At 37.3% G+C, this 19,394-nt stretch overlaps 1 protein-coding gene, 1 long non-coding RNA gene and 2 pseudogenes across 2 annotated transcripts in view; 2 read left to right on the forward strand and 2 right to left on the reverse strand.

Moving 5' to 3' along the window:
- The first annotated feature begins 18 nt into the window (after positions 1 to 18).
- On the forward strand, positions 19 to 11,406 carry LOC107689283 (P2X purinoceptor 4-like; annotated as a pseudogene).
- A 108-nt stretch (positions 11,407 to 11,514) lies between these two features.
- On the reverse strand, positions 11,515 to 14,502 carry LOC107689284 (P2X purinoceptor 4-like; annotated as a pseudogene).
- A 633-nt stretch (positions 14,503 to 15,135) lies between these two features.
- LOC107689285 (uncharacterized) lies at positions 15,136 to 15,612 on the reverse strand. The gene is made up of 2 exons (XR_001634318.1): positions 15,464 to 15,612; positions 15,136 to 15,320 (listed from the first exon to the last, which is right to left on the reverse strand). It is a non-coding gene; the product is annotated as an uncharacterized LOC107689285 (long non-coding RNA).
- A 673-nt stretch (positions 15,613 to 16,285) lies between these two features.
- LOC107689268 (protein GUCD1-like) overlaps positions 16,286 to 19,394 on the forward strand; it is a 5,960-nt gene continuing 2,851 nt past the window's right edge. Inside the window, exons 1-3 of the mRNA XM_016487208.1 lie at positions 16,286 to 16,591; positions 16,989 to 17,070; positions 17,150 to 17,315. Coding sequence (XP_016342694.1) covers positions 16,519 to 16,591; positions 16,989 to 17,070; positions 17,150 to 17,315 — 321 coding nt within the window. The 5' untranslated portion in view covers positions 16,286 to 16,518. The remainder of the gene's footprint in view (positions 16,592 to 16,988; positions 17,071 to 17,149; positions 17,316 to 19,394) is intronic.

Consider the following 19,394-nt stretch of genomic DNA (forward strand, 5'->3'; position numbering starts at 1 on the left):
CTCCTGCGCGAGCTCAGCACAGCTGCACTCCGCAGTCATCTTTCTTTCGCCAGTGTTTACTAAATCACCGCCATGCCTTGCACTTTGCTGAATCTCTGTGAATATGACACGCAAAAACTCGTCAAAATCAAGAGCGTCAGACTTGGGTCCCTGAAATGGACGTTAAACGGAGTGATCTTGATGTTCATTTGGTAAGTGTTTGTGTCCGCTGTTTCTTGCATGTCGCCCCCGCATCATTCAACGCATCAAGAGCTCATTCATGTACAATCACTGGCAGTGAGTCATTTACACGTGTTATTATGTGTTTACATGTACTGACCAACGTAGATTCTTGATTCGAAGTCTCGAGTAAATGTTATGTCTTTACTTTCCAGTATCATGATGCTTTGGAATAAAGAATATCAAGAGTATGATCTTGTGAGTTCTGTTACAACAAAGGTTAAGGGAGTGGCAAAGATAACTAAACTCGACATTGGAGAAGTTGTGTGGGATGTGGTGGACTACAGTGGACCATATCAGGTAACAGTACACCATTTATTTATTATTTTTATGCCACAAAAAAAAAAAGGTTATTTCTAAATAAAGCAGATTTATGCTCACTTTTAAAAACGAGGTAGTAAGTTAAGGTAATAAGTCAAACAAATCAAGGTAATAATGTTGTTCTCGTTTTATTTCGGTAGGGAAGAAACTCCTTTTTTGTGTCAACAAATGTCATTGTCACAAAAAAACAAAAACAAGGTAATTGCCCGAGGTAAGTGCAGTCTGATTTTAGTTTATTTGGTAATACAATACAAAATGTAGCTCAAGTCTTAAAAACTTTCATTTCATTCACCACTGTCGTTTTAAGCCAAATATAATCCATTCAACAGACGTTTGTATGTTCACACTTCAGGTTCTAACACATGGGAAACTGTGTCGAACAGATAAAGACTGTGAGAATGGATTTTCTGACCAACATAGCCATGGTAATGTTATATGAAGAAGCCATTTTAAGTTATGCAGCTTGAGAGGAAGCATTTCGATATCAGAACAATCATATTTTGATGTGAAATTAAATGCTATTTTTTTTTTTTACAAATTTGAATAATACTACCCGGGCTGTATTTTATTTAATTGAAAACCTAAACTGTTATGTCTTTTCATGATCTGAGGTTCGTTCCTGTGTTTGCCTCTAAGGTGTTCAAACAGGTGCCTGTGTGAAGTTGGACGTACTAAGGAAAACATGTGAAGTTACAGCTTGGTGCCCCATTGAGAACAAGAAGAATCCCAGGTGCTGTAATGTGCAAATTTATATTAAAGGGATAGCTAATCCAAAAATAAACATTTTGTCATTATTTACTTGTCTTTGTGCCATTCCAAACTTGTATGTAACACAAATGCAGATATTATGATTATAGAAAATGTTTTTGTCCATATAATGAAAGTCAGTGAAGTCCCACATGAGACATTTTTCATTAGAAATAAGGAAGTCATACTGGTTTGGAATGACACAAAGGTGAGTAAATGATAACATAATATTGATTTGTGGGTGAACTATTCCTTTAAGAAGGAACCGTTTCATGACAGTATTTTCTCTAAATGTAGGGATGCACGATATTGGATTTTTTCCCGATATGCCGATATTTTTCAACTAATTTTGGCCGATAACCAATGCCGATACCGATATATTTCCTTTTGTTTGGAAACAACACCAAGTCTCTCCTGTGTGGAAATTATAAGCTAATTATTTTTGATTTTGGTTAGTTTTTAACAAAAACTTATTTGTTAGAATTAAATAAACAATAATGAAGTTATTTTATAATAACAGTACATTGAAGCGTTGAAAATAAGTATAAATAAACTATATATCAATTGCTATATTTTTTCAGAATTGAATTCAGAAGTTTTGTGATTTATTTCTTGTTGAACTTATAGTATATTGTCTTATATTGTTGTGTTTTCCTTTATGTAAGCTTTCCTGTAAAGCGCCTTGAGAAAGCAACTTTTAAAGGTGCTATATCAAATAAATGTGTTATTATTATTATAATTATTATTAACCTTAACATTTTATTTTAAGATTTAACATTTGTAGATGGTCTAAAGCAGTGTTTCTCAACCCTGGTCCTGAGCGCCCCCCAACGCTGCACATTTTGTATGTCTCCCTTATCTGACACCCATTTCAGGTCCTGGAGTTTCTTTTAATGAGCTAATGAGTTGAATCAGGTGTGTTTGATTAGGGAGACACACAAAATGTGGTGTTCAAACAGGTGCCTGTGTGAAGTTGGACGTACTAAGGAAAACATGTGAAGTTACAGCTTGGTGCCCCATTGAGAACAAGAAGAATCCCAGGTGCTGTAATGTGCAAATTTATATTAAAGGGATAGCTAATCCAAAAATAAACATTTTGTCATTATTTACTTGTCTTTGTGCCATTCCAAACTTGTATGTAACACAAATGCAGATATTATGATTATAGAAAATGTTTTTGTCCATATAATGAAAGTCAGTGAAGTCCCACATGAGACATTTTTCATTAGAAATAAGGAAGTCATACTGGTTTGGAATGACACAAAGGTGAGTAAATGATAACATAATATTGATTTGTGGGTGAACTATTCCTTTAAGAAGGAACCGTTTCATGACAGTATTTTCTCTAAATGTAGGGATGCACGATATTGGATTTTTCCCGGTATGCCGATATTTTTCAACTAATTTTGGCCGATAACCAATGCCGATACCGATATATTTCCTTTTGTTTGGAAACAACACCAAGTCTCTCCTGTGTGGAAATTATAAGCTAATTATTTTTGATTTTGGTTAGTTTTTAACAAAAACTTATTTGTTAGAATTAAATAAACAATAATGAAGTTATTTTATAATAACAGTACATTGAAGCGTTGAAAATAAGTATAAATAAACTATATATCAATTGCTATATTTTTTCAGAATTGAATTCAGAAGTTTTGTGATTTATTTCTTGTTGAACTTATAGTATATTGTCTTATATTGTTGTGTTTTCCTTTATGTAAGCTTTCCTGTAAAGCGCCTTGAGAAAGCAACTTTTAAAGGTGCTATATCAAATAAATGTGTTATTATTATTATAATTATTATTAACCTTAACATTTTATTTTAAGATTTAACATTTGTAGATGGTCTAAAGCAGTGTTTCTCAACCCTGGTCCTGAGCGCCCCCCAACGCTGCACATTTTGTATGTCTCCCTTATCTGACACCCATTTCAGGTCCTGGAGTTTCTTTTAATGAGCTAATGAGTTGAATCAGGTGTGTTTGATTAGGGAGACACACAAAATGTGCAGTGCTGGGGGGCGCCCAGGACCAGGGTTGAGAAACACTGGTCTCAAGCAAAAGAGTTGTAAAAATTCTGAAAATCTTTTAGAGATCATAATTTGTTTAAAATTATATAACATATTACACATTAATGAATAAATCAGTATATATAGAATTATTAATTTACAAGTGTCATGTTTGTGATTTTTTTTTATTCGTGTAAGCTATAGCTTCTGACCTTTAAATCAAAACGTACTCATGATTTTATGACATCAGTTACTGCTCTATTCAGAAACAGTCTAAATGTTATTTGTGTATTTTACTTTCATTTCATTAGAAGTAGGCCAACAGCGCCCCCTACAGAAGTAAAACTCCTTACTGAGTGGGCATTAGGACCTGGGGGAAGATGTGCTGCTGCACATGCTATTACTGTTTACTCTATCATGACACCAAATGCATCATTCTGTACGTGCATTCTCAGTTTAAATGCAGAGATCCAAAACAGTGAATCCAATCACTATTCAGGCAAAACTTTGCTTCAAGAATGAGCCACACTGCTGACTTGATGTAATCGCTACACACCCTGAGCACATGTGAGTTAATGTATTCCTCTTATCGGCAAGACATATCGGCATAATTTTTCATATCGGGCCGATGCCGATATTTACATTTAAAGCCATTATCGGCCGATTCCGATATCGGTCCGATAATATCATGCATCCCTATCTAAACGATGTTGAAATATTCTATAATTGACTCTTGATTGACTCTTTGTCCTACATACTGTTTGTTGATTAAGATTCAAACTTACTGTGACAGCAAAGCTATTTGGCAATAGAAAACAACTCGTGGGCAACTATGCTGCAGAATTAATAAAAAAACAGTTGACACTGCAGTTCAGAGCTACCAGTGCCACCAAAGAGACATTTGAGGAATCTGTCTGAGGAAGTTGCAGTTTTATATAAACTGAGATTCTGTGTACGGAAGTTTTCTTATGTCAGGCTTTCATTTCTGTTTTCCTAGACCTGTTCTTTTGGCATCTGCAGAAAATTTCACTGTGATGATCAAGAATAACATCAGATTTCCAGCATTTAATTACATAAGGTAGTATGCAAGTTTTAAAGTTGCATATGCTTTTATACAGTACAAATGTTAGTGCACTAACATATTGTACTTAATGTATGTGTTAATTGTTAGCAGTAACATTGACATTTACTTTAAATGTTAGCCAGAAGGAAGCTCCGGATAATATTTAGTGTTCAAAAACTGATAATATAGTCATCCATTTATGTTTTTCTCTTAGAAGAAACATCCTGCCTGAAATGAAAGACACAGACCTTAAAGGTTGCATTTATAACCGCTACAAAAATCCATACTGCCCCATTTTCCGTTTGGGAGATATTGTGAGTGAGGCCAAGGAGAACTTTTCAGAGATGGCAGTGGAGGTATAACATTTCTTTCCAAGCACACTAGGACAAATACTACCTTTTGAAATGTTTTAATGTTTTTGAAAGGCTTTTATGGTCACAAAGGCATAATTTGATCAAAAATTCAGTAAAACAAGTAATAAAATATTATTAAAATGTTAAAAAACAGTTTTCTATTTTAATATTGCGTACAGCATAAGCTGCCGCTTTGGGGAAACACCTTTCTCCTCAAATGCTGAAGCCTTATTCGCTTAACACCATTGCATAGTAATGGCCAATGGTGCTCAAGCGTGCGATAATGGCACTGGAAAGAGCCCTATATAAGCGGCACTGAGCGGTATTTCATCAGAATCTTTTGACTGAATAAGAGAGCTTATGAAAGACCTGAGCGTAAAGCCTGGATAAACTGGAATACAGTGTCAGTCTGCAGATTTGAGTTGACAGATTCCATAGAAAATCACGTAGTGTATGATGGCAAAGACTATAGAATACCCCAAGACATGTCACTCGTATAGTTTTGAATGGGGTTTGATTCGATAGAGCGGCCATATTGAGCGTTGCATTTTTATGCAATGCTCAATATGGCCACTCTATCGAACGAAGCCCCGCCTTCTGAGTAAAAGAGCCAATCACTAATCAGTAAAATCAGCGCATCACTGCAGCTGTCATTAGAAGTCCCGGTTGCTATAGAAACAGTCAGCATTCTGGAGATGTGCACTCAGGACTGCGCACTGGCTGGCCTGAAAAATACGTTTTTTTTAACGCTATTTGAGCAAACGAAACAACATTTATGAGACAGTTGTTGTCAGATTTCATTGGTGATTTCAAATATGAAATTTAATCTTAAATTTGGTGACCAGTTTTGGAGAATTTGATGTTTCTCCATTCAAAGAGATGCATGCCCGAGAGGCGTTTCAAAGATGGCTGCTGAGTGACATGACTTGCCTTAAAGGGACTTTGATAATGGTCACAGATTTTTTTCGCTTCAGACTTTGATTCCATCCAGTCGGAGGATATCAAACATGTTTGATATTTTCAGTCGATTTGAGAACACATGTTGTTTTCATTTGTCACATGTCTCCTAGAAACAAGGCACATGTTTCTGTGTGAATTTGTTGTGATCAAAACAACTTGAAAGTCTAGTAGTGTGTGATCCCCAGTCGTGTAATGTATGATGGCCAGTTTTCCTTTGTCACTATTTACAAAGTCGGTAAGTATATGATGCCTAGTGTTTTAAAAATCTGTTCAGATTTTAAAAGTCATGGAGTGTATTCCAGCCTTATGTAACATGGCATGAACGCAACGTCTCGTTCCCTTCTTAGGGATCCGAGGTTATGTCAGTAACGGGAGACGTTCCCTTTCGAGAGGGTCTCTCAAAGTTTGGGGAACGTGTAACTTCACGCTGTGTTACTGCGAAGGGCGTTCGGCATAAGTGGAGACGGCATATCATATATAACTACAGCTAGTAAATATCATCCACTTGCTTAACAGGAGCAAGCACAAGCAATAGCACTGGCTTAAGGGAGAGCACTTTTTTTACCAAAGCGAAGTCCTGAGTGGGGGTAATGGACGGGCGAGGGGGGTTCAACATAGAAATCGAATTACTAAATCATTCCTCCCCACTGACAACCTATCAATGTCAGAATGAACGCTGATATGACAGCTACATGCACTTGGGCTTGGTAATCCGAACACTATTGTCGAAAAGACGAGACTACTGAAAATGCGCAGTTGACAGGGTCTTGGCCTTTCAAGGTGCAACAATTTTCAAAGGCTCTTCACCTATGAGCGTAGAGACGTCTAGTGTGCCTCGACGTATGTCTGCCCCGCGATTGAGATGGCCATGGAGACAGACAGCTCAACAGACAGGAGGTGCTGGTCTGCCCACGTCTACAGGCTCGTTGTGAGCATGAGAACAGGGTGAGAAGGGAACCGCCTTGGCAATTTATGAATGCCACGGCCACCATGTTGTCCCTGTGAACGAGAACATGCTTGTGACTGACCTAAGTGTAGAAACACTTAAGAGACAGGTGAACTGCTCCGAGCACCAGGCAGATCCAGGCAGGTCATCAGGTAACTTTTCTCCATGTCTGCCCAGGCACGGAGTGCCGGGCGACCATCGCACAAGGCTGCTGTCATAAAAGGTTGTGCTCTCTCAGAGGGCCAACGCTTCTAGGCACTCTTTCATTTATTTGAAATACAAAATCTTTTGTAATATTATGAATGTCTTTACTGTCATTTTTGATCAGTTTAATGGATTTTCGTATCTGCTCCACAGGGTGGTGTGATAGGGATCCAGATTAACTGGGACTGTGACCTGAACCACATCTTTCACAGCTGTCTGCCCAAATACTCATTTCGTCGCTTAGACGAAAAAGAAAGCAACCGAACCTTGTACCCTGGGCTCAATTTCAGGTGTGAACCACTTAAATCATATTGAAAATATGTGAACTGTGATACTGATTTTTTTGTAGGTTTGCAAGATACTCTACAGTGAATGGTGTGGAGCAGAGAACGCTCTTTAAAATGTATGGGATTAGGTTTGATGTGATGGTGTTTGGAAAGGTGAGACCATATTATTCTATATTGTCATTACTTTGCATGTTAGCTTTAGCATATAAGACACAAAAAGTTCTCTATATTCTTCACAGGCTGGAAAGTTCAGCATCATTCAGCTAATCATCTACATTGGATCTACGCTCTCGTATTACGCTCTTGTAAGTAACCCTTAAGCCCTCAGCAAGTCGGAAAAGTGTATGAAGTAATTAAATGTTTACCATTGAGTTTGTCTTAAGACAACAGTATTCCTGGACTGGCTTATTGGAACTGGCTGTTACTTCAAAGAGGCAAAACAGAGCTACACTGAGAGGAAGTTTGAGGCCATACAGGACAGAGAAGAGGTGAACACACCTTATAAACATGACATTAATTTGTTGTGTGGGAGTTTTTTAACACCGTTAATGCTTTACACAGGCTAAATATAGCTTAAACCAAGATTCTGTATACATGAATCTAGCATGTAGTAAATGTGTTTGTTGCAGTGCTTCCTTTGTGTGTCATTTGTGGATGAGGACAAGTTAAGGGTGGTGAAAAAATCCAGAAAGAAAAGACTACAGGAGACAAAAACCCTTTCCTTACACCAGCCCAAAGTAAGTTTCTCATATTAAATTGTCACATATTTGCCAAATTAATACTTGTTATTAAACATTAAAAAGTGAAAGTGAAGTGACGACCCATACTCGGAATTCGTGCTCCCATCCAAGTGCACACACACAGTAGTGAACACGCACCCGGAGCAGTGGGCAGCCATATTGCTGAGGCGCCCAGGGAGCAGTTGGGGGTTCGGTTCCTTGCTCAAGGGTCTCACCTCAGTCACCTCACCTCAAGGGCCACGAAACTCTAACCATTAAGCCACGACTGCCCCATCAAAGAAGGGCAAAGAAGAGGATTAAAGGATTAGTTTACCCAAAAAGAAAGTTCTGTCATCATTTACTCATCTTCATGTCGTTCCAAGCCTGTAAGGCTTCCTTTCTTCTGCAGAACACAATGAATTCAATACAATGGCAGTACATCCTGACTCACTTTAACACTAATAAAGCAACCAAAAGTGTCAGCGAACACGCCATGTGGCTCACTGATCATTTGAGAAGGGTCTGGCTGCAGCCTTGCGCTTGCACTCTCAGACTTGCATTCTCAGACTTTCCTACAGATGGCTTGCAGGACCCTGTACGTTATGGTACAAAATTAGTTTTAATCATTTAATCACCACCACAGCATCTTGTCTCCATTGGCAACACACACGATTTGTGTCGATTGCAAGTGACGTCGCAGGTATCGGAGAGTGCAAGTGACTTCGTAATTTAGTTTCTTTTGTCTCGTCTTCACCACCTGGCTACTGTTGTAAAATGTTGAGAGATTCAAACAAAAAGAATAAATAAATAGAACAAAATAAAAAAATAAAGACTGCAAGTGACGTCGCTAGCAGAAGTGCAAGTGTCTGAGAGTGCAAGTCTGAGAATGCAAGTCTGAGAGTGCAAGCGCAAGGCTGCAGCCAGACCCTTTTGGATCATTTCCCAAGTACTCTGATTGTTTTTGGTGAAAAGCAACATGATATTTAGGGGCCAAGTCCCGAAGGTGCTGTAGCCCCTATTGTGTTTGTATGTTGCCTTTATTAGTATTCCTCCCCAATGAAAGTCTATGGAAGCCCTATGAAGGGAGCATAGGAAAATGATGAAATTTTGCACACTTGAAGTGATGGTCATGAATAGTGATCTGACCAACAATTCACTTTTCAAATGCGTGTAACTTTTGAACCCTTTGTTCTAGAAAAATGAAATTTAGTTAATCTGATTACGCTCTTCATGCTGATCACATTCAATAGCCTACATTAAGACTCCACCCATTACAGTAGTGGCCATTTTGAAAAGTACAATAGTCAGCTTTTTCAGTACTCCGTAAAATTTTGTCCAATTCTTCTGAAAATGGGCAGAGATGATCTCTGGACTAAGCCGCACAGAAATGACTGAACAGAATTTTGATATTCATCTTTGTTCAAAAGTTTTTATGTTGTGAACTTGACGTTGACCCAAAACTGCTTCAGAGGCTGTATCTCGGCCAAACTTTGATCAATTGAAACAAAACTAGGTAGGCTTCATCAGCACCATGATCTGAGGGTCCATGCCAAATTTGGGAACAGCGCCACCTATGGATCACGAGATATGAAAAATTGCTATTTTTGTTAATAACTTTTGAACAGAATTAGTCAGAAAATCATCATCTATTTTGCCAGGATCAGATGAACTGCCTGTCCGCCATTTTGGAAAATGTCATAAATTGCCATATCTTTTGAACCATTTGACATATCAACCAAAAAATTGGTAGGCATCATCGATGGCATGTCCCGGAGGTACCTGAGAAGTTTGAACAAAGCGCCACCTAGTGTTCCAGAGATGTGAGGATTTTGGCAAAAACGCTTAACTTTTGAAAACATTCTTCACATTTTGTTAGTTTTGTATCCTTTTGTACCCTGCATTATGCCAATTCTGGCATATTTATTAAAGTTTATTAGATTTATTCATGTTTTTAAAAGCAAAAAGGTGACGCTTGGTGATTATTCACATAAACCCTCGTCGGTTATGTATTATATGCACGTAAACAGTTGAGAAGGAAAATACATGCGTAACAGTAAATTGGATCCATGCGGCTCTTAAAGTGACAGCAGGCTATATTCCTGCTGCTGACTGTGTGCTTTAATATTAATCAAACAACAAAAGACAAAGACAAAATCACTCACTGCTCCTGACTGAAGGACTTTTGTAGCTTTAATAAGAAACAAAGGAAGTTAAGAATTAAACAATGAAGACTATGCTGTTTTATTTTACATTCAACTATTAAATTTTTGTAGTAGACTGAATACTTTAGACTTGCACTGTTTGTTTCATTTGTATCTTTTTTCTATTGTATTTGACTTTTGCTTTTTTTAATTACTGACCATTTCATTATTTTCAATAATTTCAGGATTTATTTTTTTACTATTATTAGTTACCCTAGTATTCTACTGTGGTTTTGAGAATTGTGACATTTCGCTGGTCTCTAAAATGTAGATGTCACAGCAACCTCATTTACAGGAAATATATATTTGATATATATATCGCCATCTTTAAATAAATCACTCTTATAAAGTTTGTCATTTCAGATCATGAAAATGTTTTTTATGGTTTTAGTTAACTATAATAACCCTGGTCTGTTCTCTTTCAGAATGATTTGGCAAGCATGAAGACTCTGATGAGCGTTCTGCAGTGTGGTCAAAGCAGAAGTGAGCCTGTACAGAATGGCCAGAGTGGTGTGCTAAAGGAAGACGAAAAACTTCCCAGAACCCACAGCAGCAGACAAAGCACAAACACACCATTACTGGAGATGCCACAGTCTGGGTGTCTGGCCTGGTGTCAGTGTGACTGCTGCCGGCCTACCGACAACTTGCAGGAGCAGCTGTGCTGTCGGTCGAGGAAAGGGCGCTGCATAACCTCCTCCCCGCTCTTTTCAACTCTGGTTGTCAGTCGCTCCGTCCTGGAGACCGCTTTGTTCTATGTGGATCCCCTAGCAGAGCTGGGTGAGGAGGCTCAGCTGCGCCATGGGGCCTATGCTCAATTCATTAGATGGCGCTTTGGTGACAGCACACCCAGAGATGCTGTTCCAGTAATACCCAGTTGCTGTGTATGGAGGATAAGAGCAGAATACCCCAGCCCTGATGGGAAATACAGTGGCCTTAGACTCTATCAGGCTGTACCGTCTCAGACAGACTTCAATAGATAAGATTTTTATTAATTTTATGATTAGACATTCAATCACAATGACAATGCCTTAGGTATAAAAGGGAATGATACAAGCTACAGTCAATATTACAGTATATTGAGTAATTTTTGCAATTTTAACCTGCAAAGCAACCAAATGATGCATCATATTGACCACAAAAAATGCTGTCAGGACGCATTTACTAACACAGATGCCTTTGAATTAAAAAATCCAAATGAAACCAGAGGTCAAGCATGTACAACCAACCTGGTTTACTAATCATGTTAAGTGTTATTAAACAGTGATACATTCAAACTGTAATGAACAAAAATTCTATTATATCAAAAAGTTTAGTATTCACTACCACTCAAAAGTTTGTGGTCAGTTTTTAAATTGATCAAGATATTTCACAAAACTATTAAGCAGCACAATTGTTTTAATGATGATAAGAAATATTTCTTAATCAGCAAATCAGCATATTAGAATAATTTTCTGAAGGATCGTAACACTGAAGAAAAAAGTGTATATAGAATTACAAGAACATATTCAGTTTTACTAGTTTTAAGTGCGGTGAAAGTGTCCAGTTCACTCCATCATATGAGGTTGTCTCCATGGAGCTCTATAATGGTATAAAATATGGTATAATTTTGTGTAACAAAAATAAATTACTTATAGAATAAACTGATATAACCTTTACTCACCAGTAGCACACTGTCACCTTTTTGGTTCAGGTGAATGAATTTATGTTTGGCATAGTAGACACGGTCTTTCATGCAAGTAAAACATGAACCAGTCACAAACAGCATTCACCTGGGAGAAGTTCAGGATCAACATGAAAATACTTGAGTCAAAGACATTTCACTCAAATAGGTGAAGTGGAGGGGGACCAAACCAGAGCTCACCAAACTAAGAAAGGAAAGAGTGGCACCAATATTCACAATAGTGGGCACAATATTGCAGCCTGCAGAGACAATTTCAGATGATAAGAAAAAAATAGGTATAAAAATAGACTAAATAGATGCTGATTATTATTTTGACCTCAGAGATTAATAGACAAACCGTCCCAAACACAATCACATCAAAGTGGATTCCAAAGGCCTTTATTAATGTCCGTGTTTCAATGATTTCATTGTTTTTATAATATTTTGCAAATCTGTAGGAAAGAACAAAATTTTTATTGTCTAGCTTTACAATCAAAATCAAAATTTTCAGTTAAACCGCATTTATCGGAAATTGTAGCCAGGGGCAACGTTATTTTCAGGATTTTTGTTGTCCAGTCTTCTGAAAGAATACTTGGGAATGCAGAAGCATTCTGGGAAGTCCAAGTCACAAGTCCAAAAATCCCTATAATACCACCCTTTAACATTAAAACACACTGTCAAATACAGTATTTAACTTAATTTCATGAATACATATTTAATAAAAGTATTAGATATACAGACTTTAAGAGCAATGACACTGAAGTCTTCTCCTGCCTCAGTTACCATGTTCCCCAGACGGAAAATAGGACAGTCTGGGTCTGTTTTACGCTCAAACGTGCAGTTTTTTAAGTATGTGGAGTTGATGTGATGCACAATGTTTCGCCTAGAAATAGCACAAAACAGTAGATTCACATAGCTCACTAACATTTGAATTTAAATGATGATTCTCTCTACATTGCGTCATTAAAGACCTCACATTTAAATTATAGATATCATGGGCTTTCTGTTATTCTAAGACTAAAATGCATGAACTTACTTTCTAAAACTGAACTTTGGATATTGTGTGTTGTTTTTTGATAAGCACTGTGAAGTCCTCTGCTGCACTTATAGCAGGTCTGTACAATCACAGATTATATTAATATTCACTTTCAATTGTGCAAAGGGCATCAAACTTTCCCACTTTTTAAGACACTCACTTTGGAATGATGGTGTCATTGTCAAGCGGACACCATGCCTGCACCTCACAAGTTTGGATCTTATCAGAGTACTGCACACATCGGCCAGTCTGAACACCTGCGAGGAGGAACACAGCTTACATCCGCAGCACTATTTAGAAAACATAAAAACGTACCATTGCCACGGACTTCATCGAGTCCCTCTTTGCAATCACTGTCTGATTCACACTCAGCAAATTCACTTGGAATTTGTAAAAATGAACCATTTATAACTCAACATGCAATGGTCTCGTCTTGTGTGAAAATTGACAAAGCATATGAAAGTGTTCTGTTGTACCTCAGGACACTTGCTCTGTGTCTGGCCTGGAGTCACAATCATATTTGTTAACGCAAAGAAAGAGTTTTCTCCCTACCAAATGAATAAAAATAAGGCTGACTGAATCTGGAATTAATTGCTACAAAAAGCATGTCAGTTGGACAGAAAATAACTCTTGCACTTCTATTACAATGCGTTTCTGTCAAATTTAGATACCTGGGGTAGGATAACATATTCTGGTATGTCCCAAACATGAACTCCCTCAGTGAATTAATTGGTCAAAATGTTTCCTTTCACCTTTGTGCTGACCGAGCTGATCACTGAGTCTGTGTCCTGGTAAGCACGCTGAATCCAGCAGACATATCTTTAAAGCACAATGCAGATATGGAGTTACCCTAAACCAGGGGTAGGCAAGTTCGGTCCTAGAGAGCCGCAGTCCTGCAAAGTTCAGCTCCAACCCTGAAAACAAAACTCACCTGCCTATAGCCTTAGTAATCCTGAAGACATTGATTAGCTTGTTCAGGTGTGTCTGATTAGGGTTGGAGCTGAACTCTGCAGGACTGCGGCTCTCTAGGACCAAACTTGCCTACCCCTGCCCTAAACCATCAAAACTGCATTAAATTTCACTGAGAGCACAACACGTGGGTTTAAAAATATATACATTTATTGTAACAAAGGAAAAATGTATTTATTTTTTTGGTAAAGTGAAATAGTCACTCCAAACAAAGTCCCTAAAAAGCACACCATTTATGTATTTTCATATCCATGGGACTACAAAAAAGAGGTTATTTCGCCTGGACCAGAAATGGAAAACTTGTTTTTTTTTAAATACCTTTACCTCAGGCTTTACAAGCTCTAATTACACTCTTATTCAAAGTGTCTTAAAAATTAAATGAATACAAGTAGATGCAATCAATATTTTCCCCAAAGTTTAAATGCTGTATAAAACTAAAATTATACTCACACAGCAACATAGGTGATGATCAACAATTGGATCAGTCTGAAAAGGGCTCCCACTCTTTTGGTTATAATAACCAGCATTACAGGTGTTTCATAATCAAAAAGACACTGGAGGCAAATACCACTGCAGTCCTTACAGCCCATTGCTGAAGAAATGTCCACTAAACTACAGTACTTGATGTAAGGTCAGAAGTTGAACACTATGTGTCAGCCTGTAGTATATCTACTATACTTTTCAATGGAATTTACACATGCTTTGAATATAATTTCTTAACGTGCAGGATTATTATAAGTGTTAAGATTTGCACTGCCAGCCACCTGCAGGTATTTGGTTAAACACCTGTTAGGTACCCAGTAGCATTTGCACTCTGCAATTGCTATAATGGACCTTTTTCACATTTCCGGGTTTCTCAGCAGCAGAAGTCATCATAGTTGGGTAAACTTCGATAGCAGTGAATGGGAGACTACCACAGATATATTTTTTGCATTCCCATTTGCTCAAATTGCAACAGAAAAACTCCATGATAGTTTTTTTGAAGACTTTCAAAAAAAAAAAAAAAAAGAGAAGAAAAAAAAGAGATAGACTGATAACAGCAGTCAGTAGAGAGAACAATGTCAAATTTACCATCACTCCCATAGACTCTGTATTAGAAACACCCTTGCATTAGCGTTAACTAGTTTTTTGTAATTTGATGCAAAGGTAAAAAATAATACAAAGTATAGTGGTATATATGTACACATTAAAAAAAATGAAAATACAAAAAACTTTGGAGGATTTACGATGCTGATAAAACTTGTCATCAGTCTTGTGAAAAGGGACCATTATTGAAGAAAATACATTAAAATGTCCTCACTGCATTTGTTTCACTGTGTCTTAATACTTGACAGCTCATCTAGGGCTGCTCAGTATTCATATTCAGCTCAGTAGGGCTGCTATATACAGAACTATAAACATGCTAAGAAAAAAAAAAAAAGATCCCCACCAGAAAAACTCACAGAATCAGGAAAAAAAAATAGCAAAATCACCCATTTATTTCCCAAAGCATAAAATGAACATTATAAAATAAATCAGAACAAAATTATTGTAAAATTAAGGAAAGAAAAAAAGTTTTCCACAAAACTAGCACCTTTTCTGGAACACGTTCCCTCGTCCTGGTCCACCCCGGCCACGGCCTCTGGCAGCCACTGCAAAAACAATGCAAACTCAAGTTTGATCACTGTTTTAATATAATCTTTATTAGAAAAAAAAATAATTAATTTCACATTAATTATCTGAAAAATATATGTTTGATGTTAGATGTGTGGACTGGAGTAAAGAGGGTGTATACCTTGGGCTTTGAGAATAGCTGCTTTTCCTCGACCTGCACCAGCGGCCTGATTTTTGTTCTTCATACTCTTTAACATAGGAGCATTTTTCAGCATGTCGGGAAGGATGAGGACCTGATCTTACTGCCACGAATATACACCTGCTCCAGCTGAGATAATTATATATCAATATTCTTATGAAATATTAGATATTATTATGAAAACCTGGCCAATTACTACTCCCATTATTACACTTCTTTTTTCAACATTCTGTCCCAACAGCACTTTAATATGCAAATTAGATACAGTGTATAGATAACATTGTGCTTAATGGGAAAACCAGTTTGTGGAATTTTTACACACATATTGCATGAAGCAAAATGGTATATCAAATCATTTTGTTATATATTTTATAACATAGCTGAGAACCATCCTTAAACAAAGTTAGTTGTAAAAAAATCCTGAAACCTAATAATTGATTGGTGATTTAAAAAAAATCCCATTGTTTTTGCCTTTTCATGTCTGCTCTTGTCATTTTATTTTTAGAAAAACTGAGTCCTGGTGTCCTCTACAGAGGACATAGCATAACTTATGAATGATATTCATAAAAAAAAAGAAATAATTAAAATATATAAAACATTTTGCACTTTTACTGTGATTCATGTGTCATGATGCAGTGCCTAAAACAAGGTGCTGTCCTAAATATATATATATATATATATATATATATATAAAATCAATTATATTTTGGAGCTTCTATAAATATTCTAATTGTTCTCTTTATTTATGTCGAATTGAGGTGGAGTACTGTCTCGTCGTGCCAACAGAGGGCGCAGTTCCGCCTATTCTTAACGCGCCGAAGCAAACTGTGGTTTGGACTGACAGAGGAAGTGAAACATTCATCCCTGGGAATGGCCACAAGCCGTGGGCTAAACGAGTCGGGTTTGTAGCCGTTTCACCGCTTTTCATTAACAGCTTTCATTGAGCTGAAGATTGACATATTTTAGCGTGTCTGATGTGGAGGAAAAGAGGGCAGCAGCTGTCTGGCTAACGTTAACCCCGCTAGCGGACAGTCTTCATGAATCAATCCCTGCTATTAAACATCACTGAAACACAACAGAGAGAGACACACACCGACTGCATCATGAACGGTGAGTTTGTGTTAAATGACGTTTAAACGTAACACCTTAGATGGCTGGTAACTGTAAACTAACAAGCAATTATTATCAATCATGACCCTTCTCTAACATACAGAACCGGGCAAAACACTCAACCCGGATATATTGAATTTGAATGAGCAGTCCGTGTATTATCCTCATGCTGCTTGTGTCTAACTTTTCCAAGTTGTTATTCACTCTGATTAACATGCTTTTTTACATGAATGAAATACAACAAAATGGTTTTATATAATTAAGTTCACAACCAAAACTAACTACTTAATCCTCGATACAACCTAATAATGCAACTTATGATAGAGTCAGAGGATCAAAAGCTGCTCATTGTGGCTTAGTGACATTACCAGCTTCCTTTCCGACCTTGTTTTGCCAGATGATGTGATGTTAAACGTACCGGTCATCCGGCAGCTGTACCACTGGGATTGTGGCTTGGCCTGTTCGAGAATGGTACTAGAGTAAGTATGAATCCTGAGTGATGTATTATGCATAGTTACTCTAATGGTCAAATATTTAAACTCTTGTTTTTGTGCACAGGTATTTACATCCAGTTAGTGAGGAGGAATTTCAGAGAGCGTGTTTGGACTTGGAATTTACGGAGAGTGTGTGGACTATTGACCTGGTTTATCTCATGTATAAGCTGGGGGTCAGACATTGCTTCTGCACACAGACGCTAGGTGTTGACAAGGGCTTCAGGAACCAGGTACATGAGCTGCAGTCTGTTTTCAAAGTCAGTGCCATGTCATCAGAGGTGTAGCAATGGGGCAGGCAAATGCCGGGGCCCCCGATGGCCGACCATTTAAACCAACAGGAATGTTAATATTAGTATTAATAGCTATAACACGCAGCGACATCTCTCCACCCCTCCTATGGGGCCCCCTCTCTCGATACACTGGTTACGCCTTTTTCAAACAGGTGCAGTGCGTCCTCGCGGTGCTGTAGATTAGAAAATGCATGATCTGGAGCGGAGCAGAACGCGGGACCAGAGCATTTTTAATCCATTTCATATGGAAGTTGAGCTTCCGCAACTTAGGAATGAACTGAAAAAGTTTGCGCACACACACATAAACACGCACGTTAAACATAAAGAAGAGGACAAATCTGTCCGGCAGCCTGAAGCGAGGAAAAGAGGAAACAGAACAACAGTAAGCATAGGCACCAATTTATGTTTCTGCCCACACTCTATTCCACTCCAAACCAAATACAAAACATTTTATTCATCAGTTTCCATGAGCAAATAAGATTGTCATGCAACAACTGTGCCTTGAATATTTTAACATTCCCATTTTTTACAGCCTAATTAATTAAAAATGAGAAATATATTTTTCTCCATTCGATATTGTGCTTGAATTCATTAGGCTACACAAAAGATATTATTCGTGTCTCGCGAAGAGAAACGCACAGACTACAAATACACAACTAAACAAAACATTATTTTCATGAACTTCGCCGCAACTCGTTCACTTGCTGATATACATAAAATAATTCAATAAATACCTATTTAGAATAGGCACTTAATTCAAATAACTATTAAGCTAAATAATAAAATAAATAACGAGTATTCACTGACCAAATATAATAGAATATTTAGAACAGGCACTTAATTCAAATAACTTTTAGGCTAAATAAAATAAATAACGAGAATTCACTGACCAATATCACCTTGAAAATGCTAACAAAGAGTGATCCGTAATTTTTGTACAATTGAAAGGTACTCTGTTATTTCATCAGTCAGTCATGGAAGCCTGGTGGTTGATGGGCTTCTGGCAACATTAATTCCAGGAGAGAAGACAATTATATAGATTTGAGTGCACAGGTTTGAGCGTGCACATCTGAGTAAGAGAGAGCGCGCATCCTGTTTTGTGCATTATATACTGTTAGATGAGCTCCAAACCAAATACAAAACATTTTATTCATCAGTTTCCATGAGCAAATAAGATTGTCATGCAACAACTGTGCCTTGAATATTTTAACATTCCCATTTTTTACAGCCTAATTAATTAAAAATGAGAAATATATTTTTCTCCATTCGATATTGTGCTTGAATTCATTAGGCTACACACAATATATTATTCGTGTCTCGCGAAGAGATACGCACAGACTACAAATACACAACTAAACAAAACATTATTTTCATGAGCTTTGCCGCAACTCGTTCACTTGCTGATATACATAAAATAATTCAATAAATACCTATAATAGAATATTTAGAACAGGCACTTAATTCAAATAACTTTTAGGCTAAATAAAATAAATAACGAGAATTCACTGACCAATATCACCTTGAAAATGCTAACAAAGAGTGATCCGTAATTTTTGTACAATTGAAAGGTACTCTGTTATTTCATCAGTCAGTCATGGAAGCCTGGTGGTTGATGGGCTTCTGGCAACATTAATTCCAGGAGAGAAGACAATTATATAGATGTGAGTGCACAGGTTTGAGCGTGCACTTCTGAGTAAGAGAGAGCGTGCATACTGTGCATTATATACTGTTAGATGTGTTTTGTCCACATTTCATATGTTGCATAATTATATCACTAGATAACAAAGATACATTAACAAAAAAAAATCTTTTAGAAGGGCCTCACTGATTCATTTTGCCTGGGGCCCCCACTTCATGTACAGTCCTGATCACTGCAGCCAGATGGCGTATAAGCTAAGTGTCACATGCAGCGCAGGAAATAATGGATGTTTCATTCTATTTTTCCAAGAAAATGGCATTAGTCATGGCCTTTTTAGCGTTTATACTCTTAATATTCTTGATTTTTTTTTTTTTTTTTAA

The sequence above is a fragment of the Sinocyclocheilus anshuiensis genome, unplaced genomic scaffold, assembly GCF_001515605.1.
Source record: "Sinocyclocheilus anshuiensis isolate Anshui unplaced genomic scaffold, SAMN03320099.WGS_v1.1 scaffold1255, whole genome shotgun sequence".
NCBI lineage: Eukaryota > Metazoa > Chordata > Actinopteri > Cypriniformes > Cyprinidae > Sinocyclocheilus > Sinocyclocheilus anshuiensis.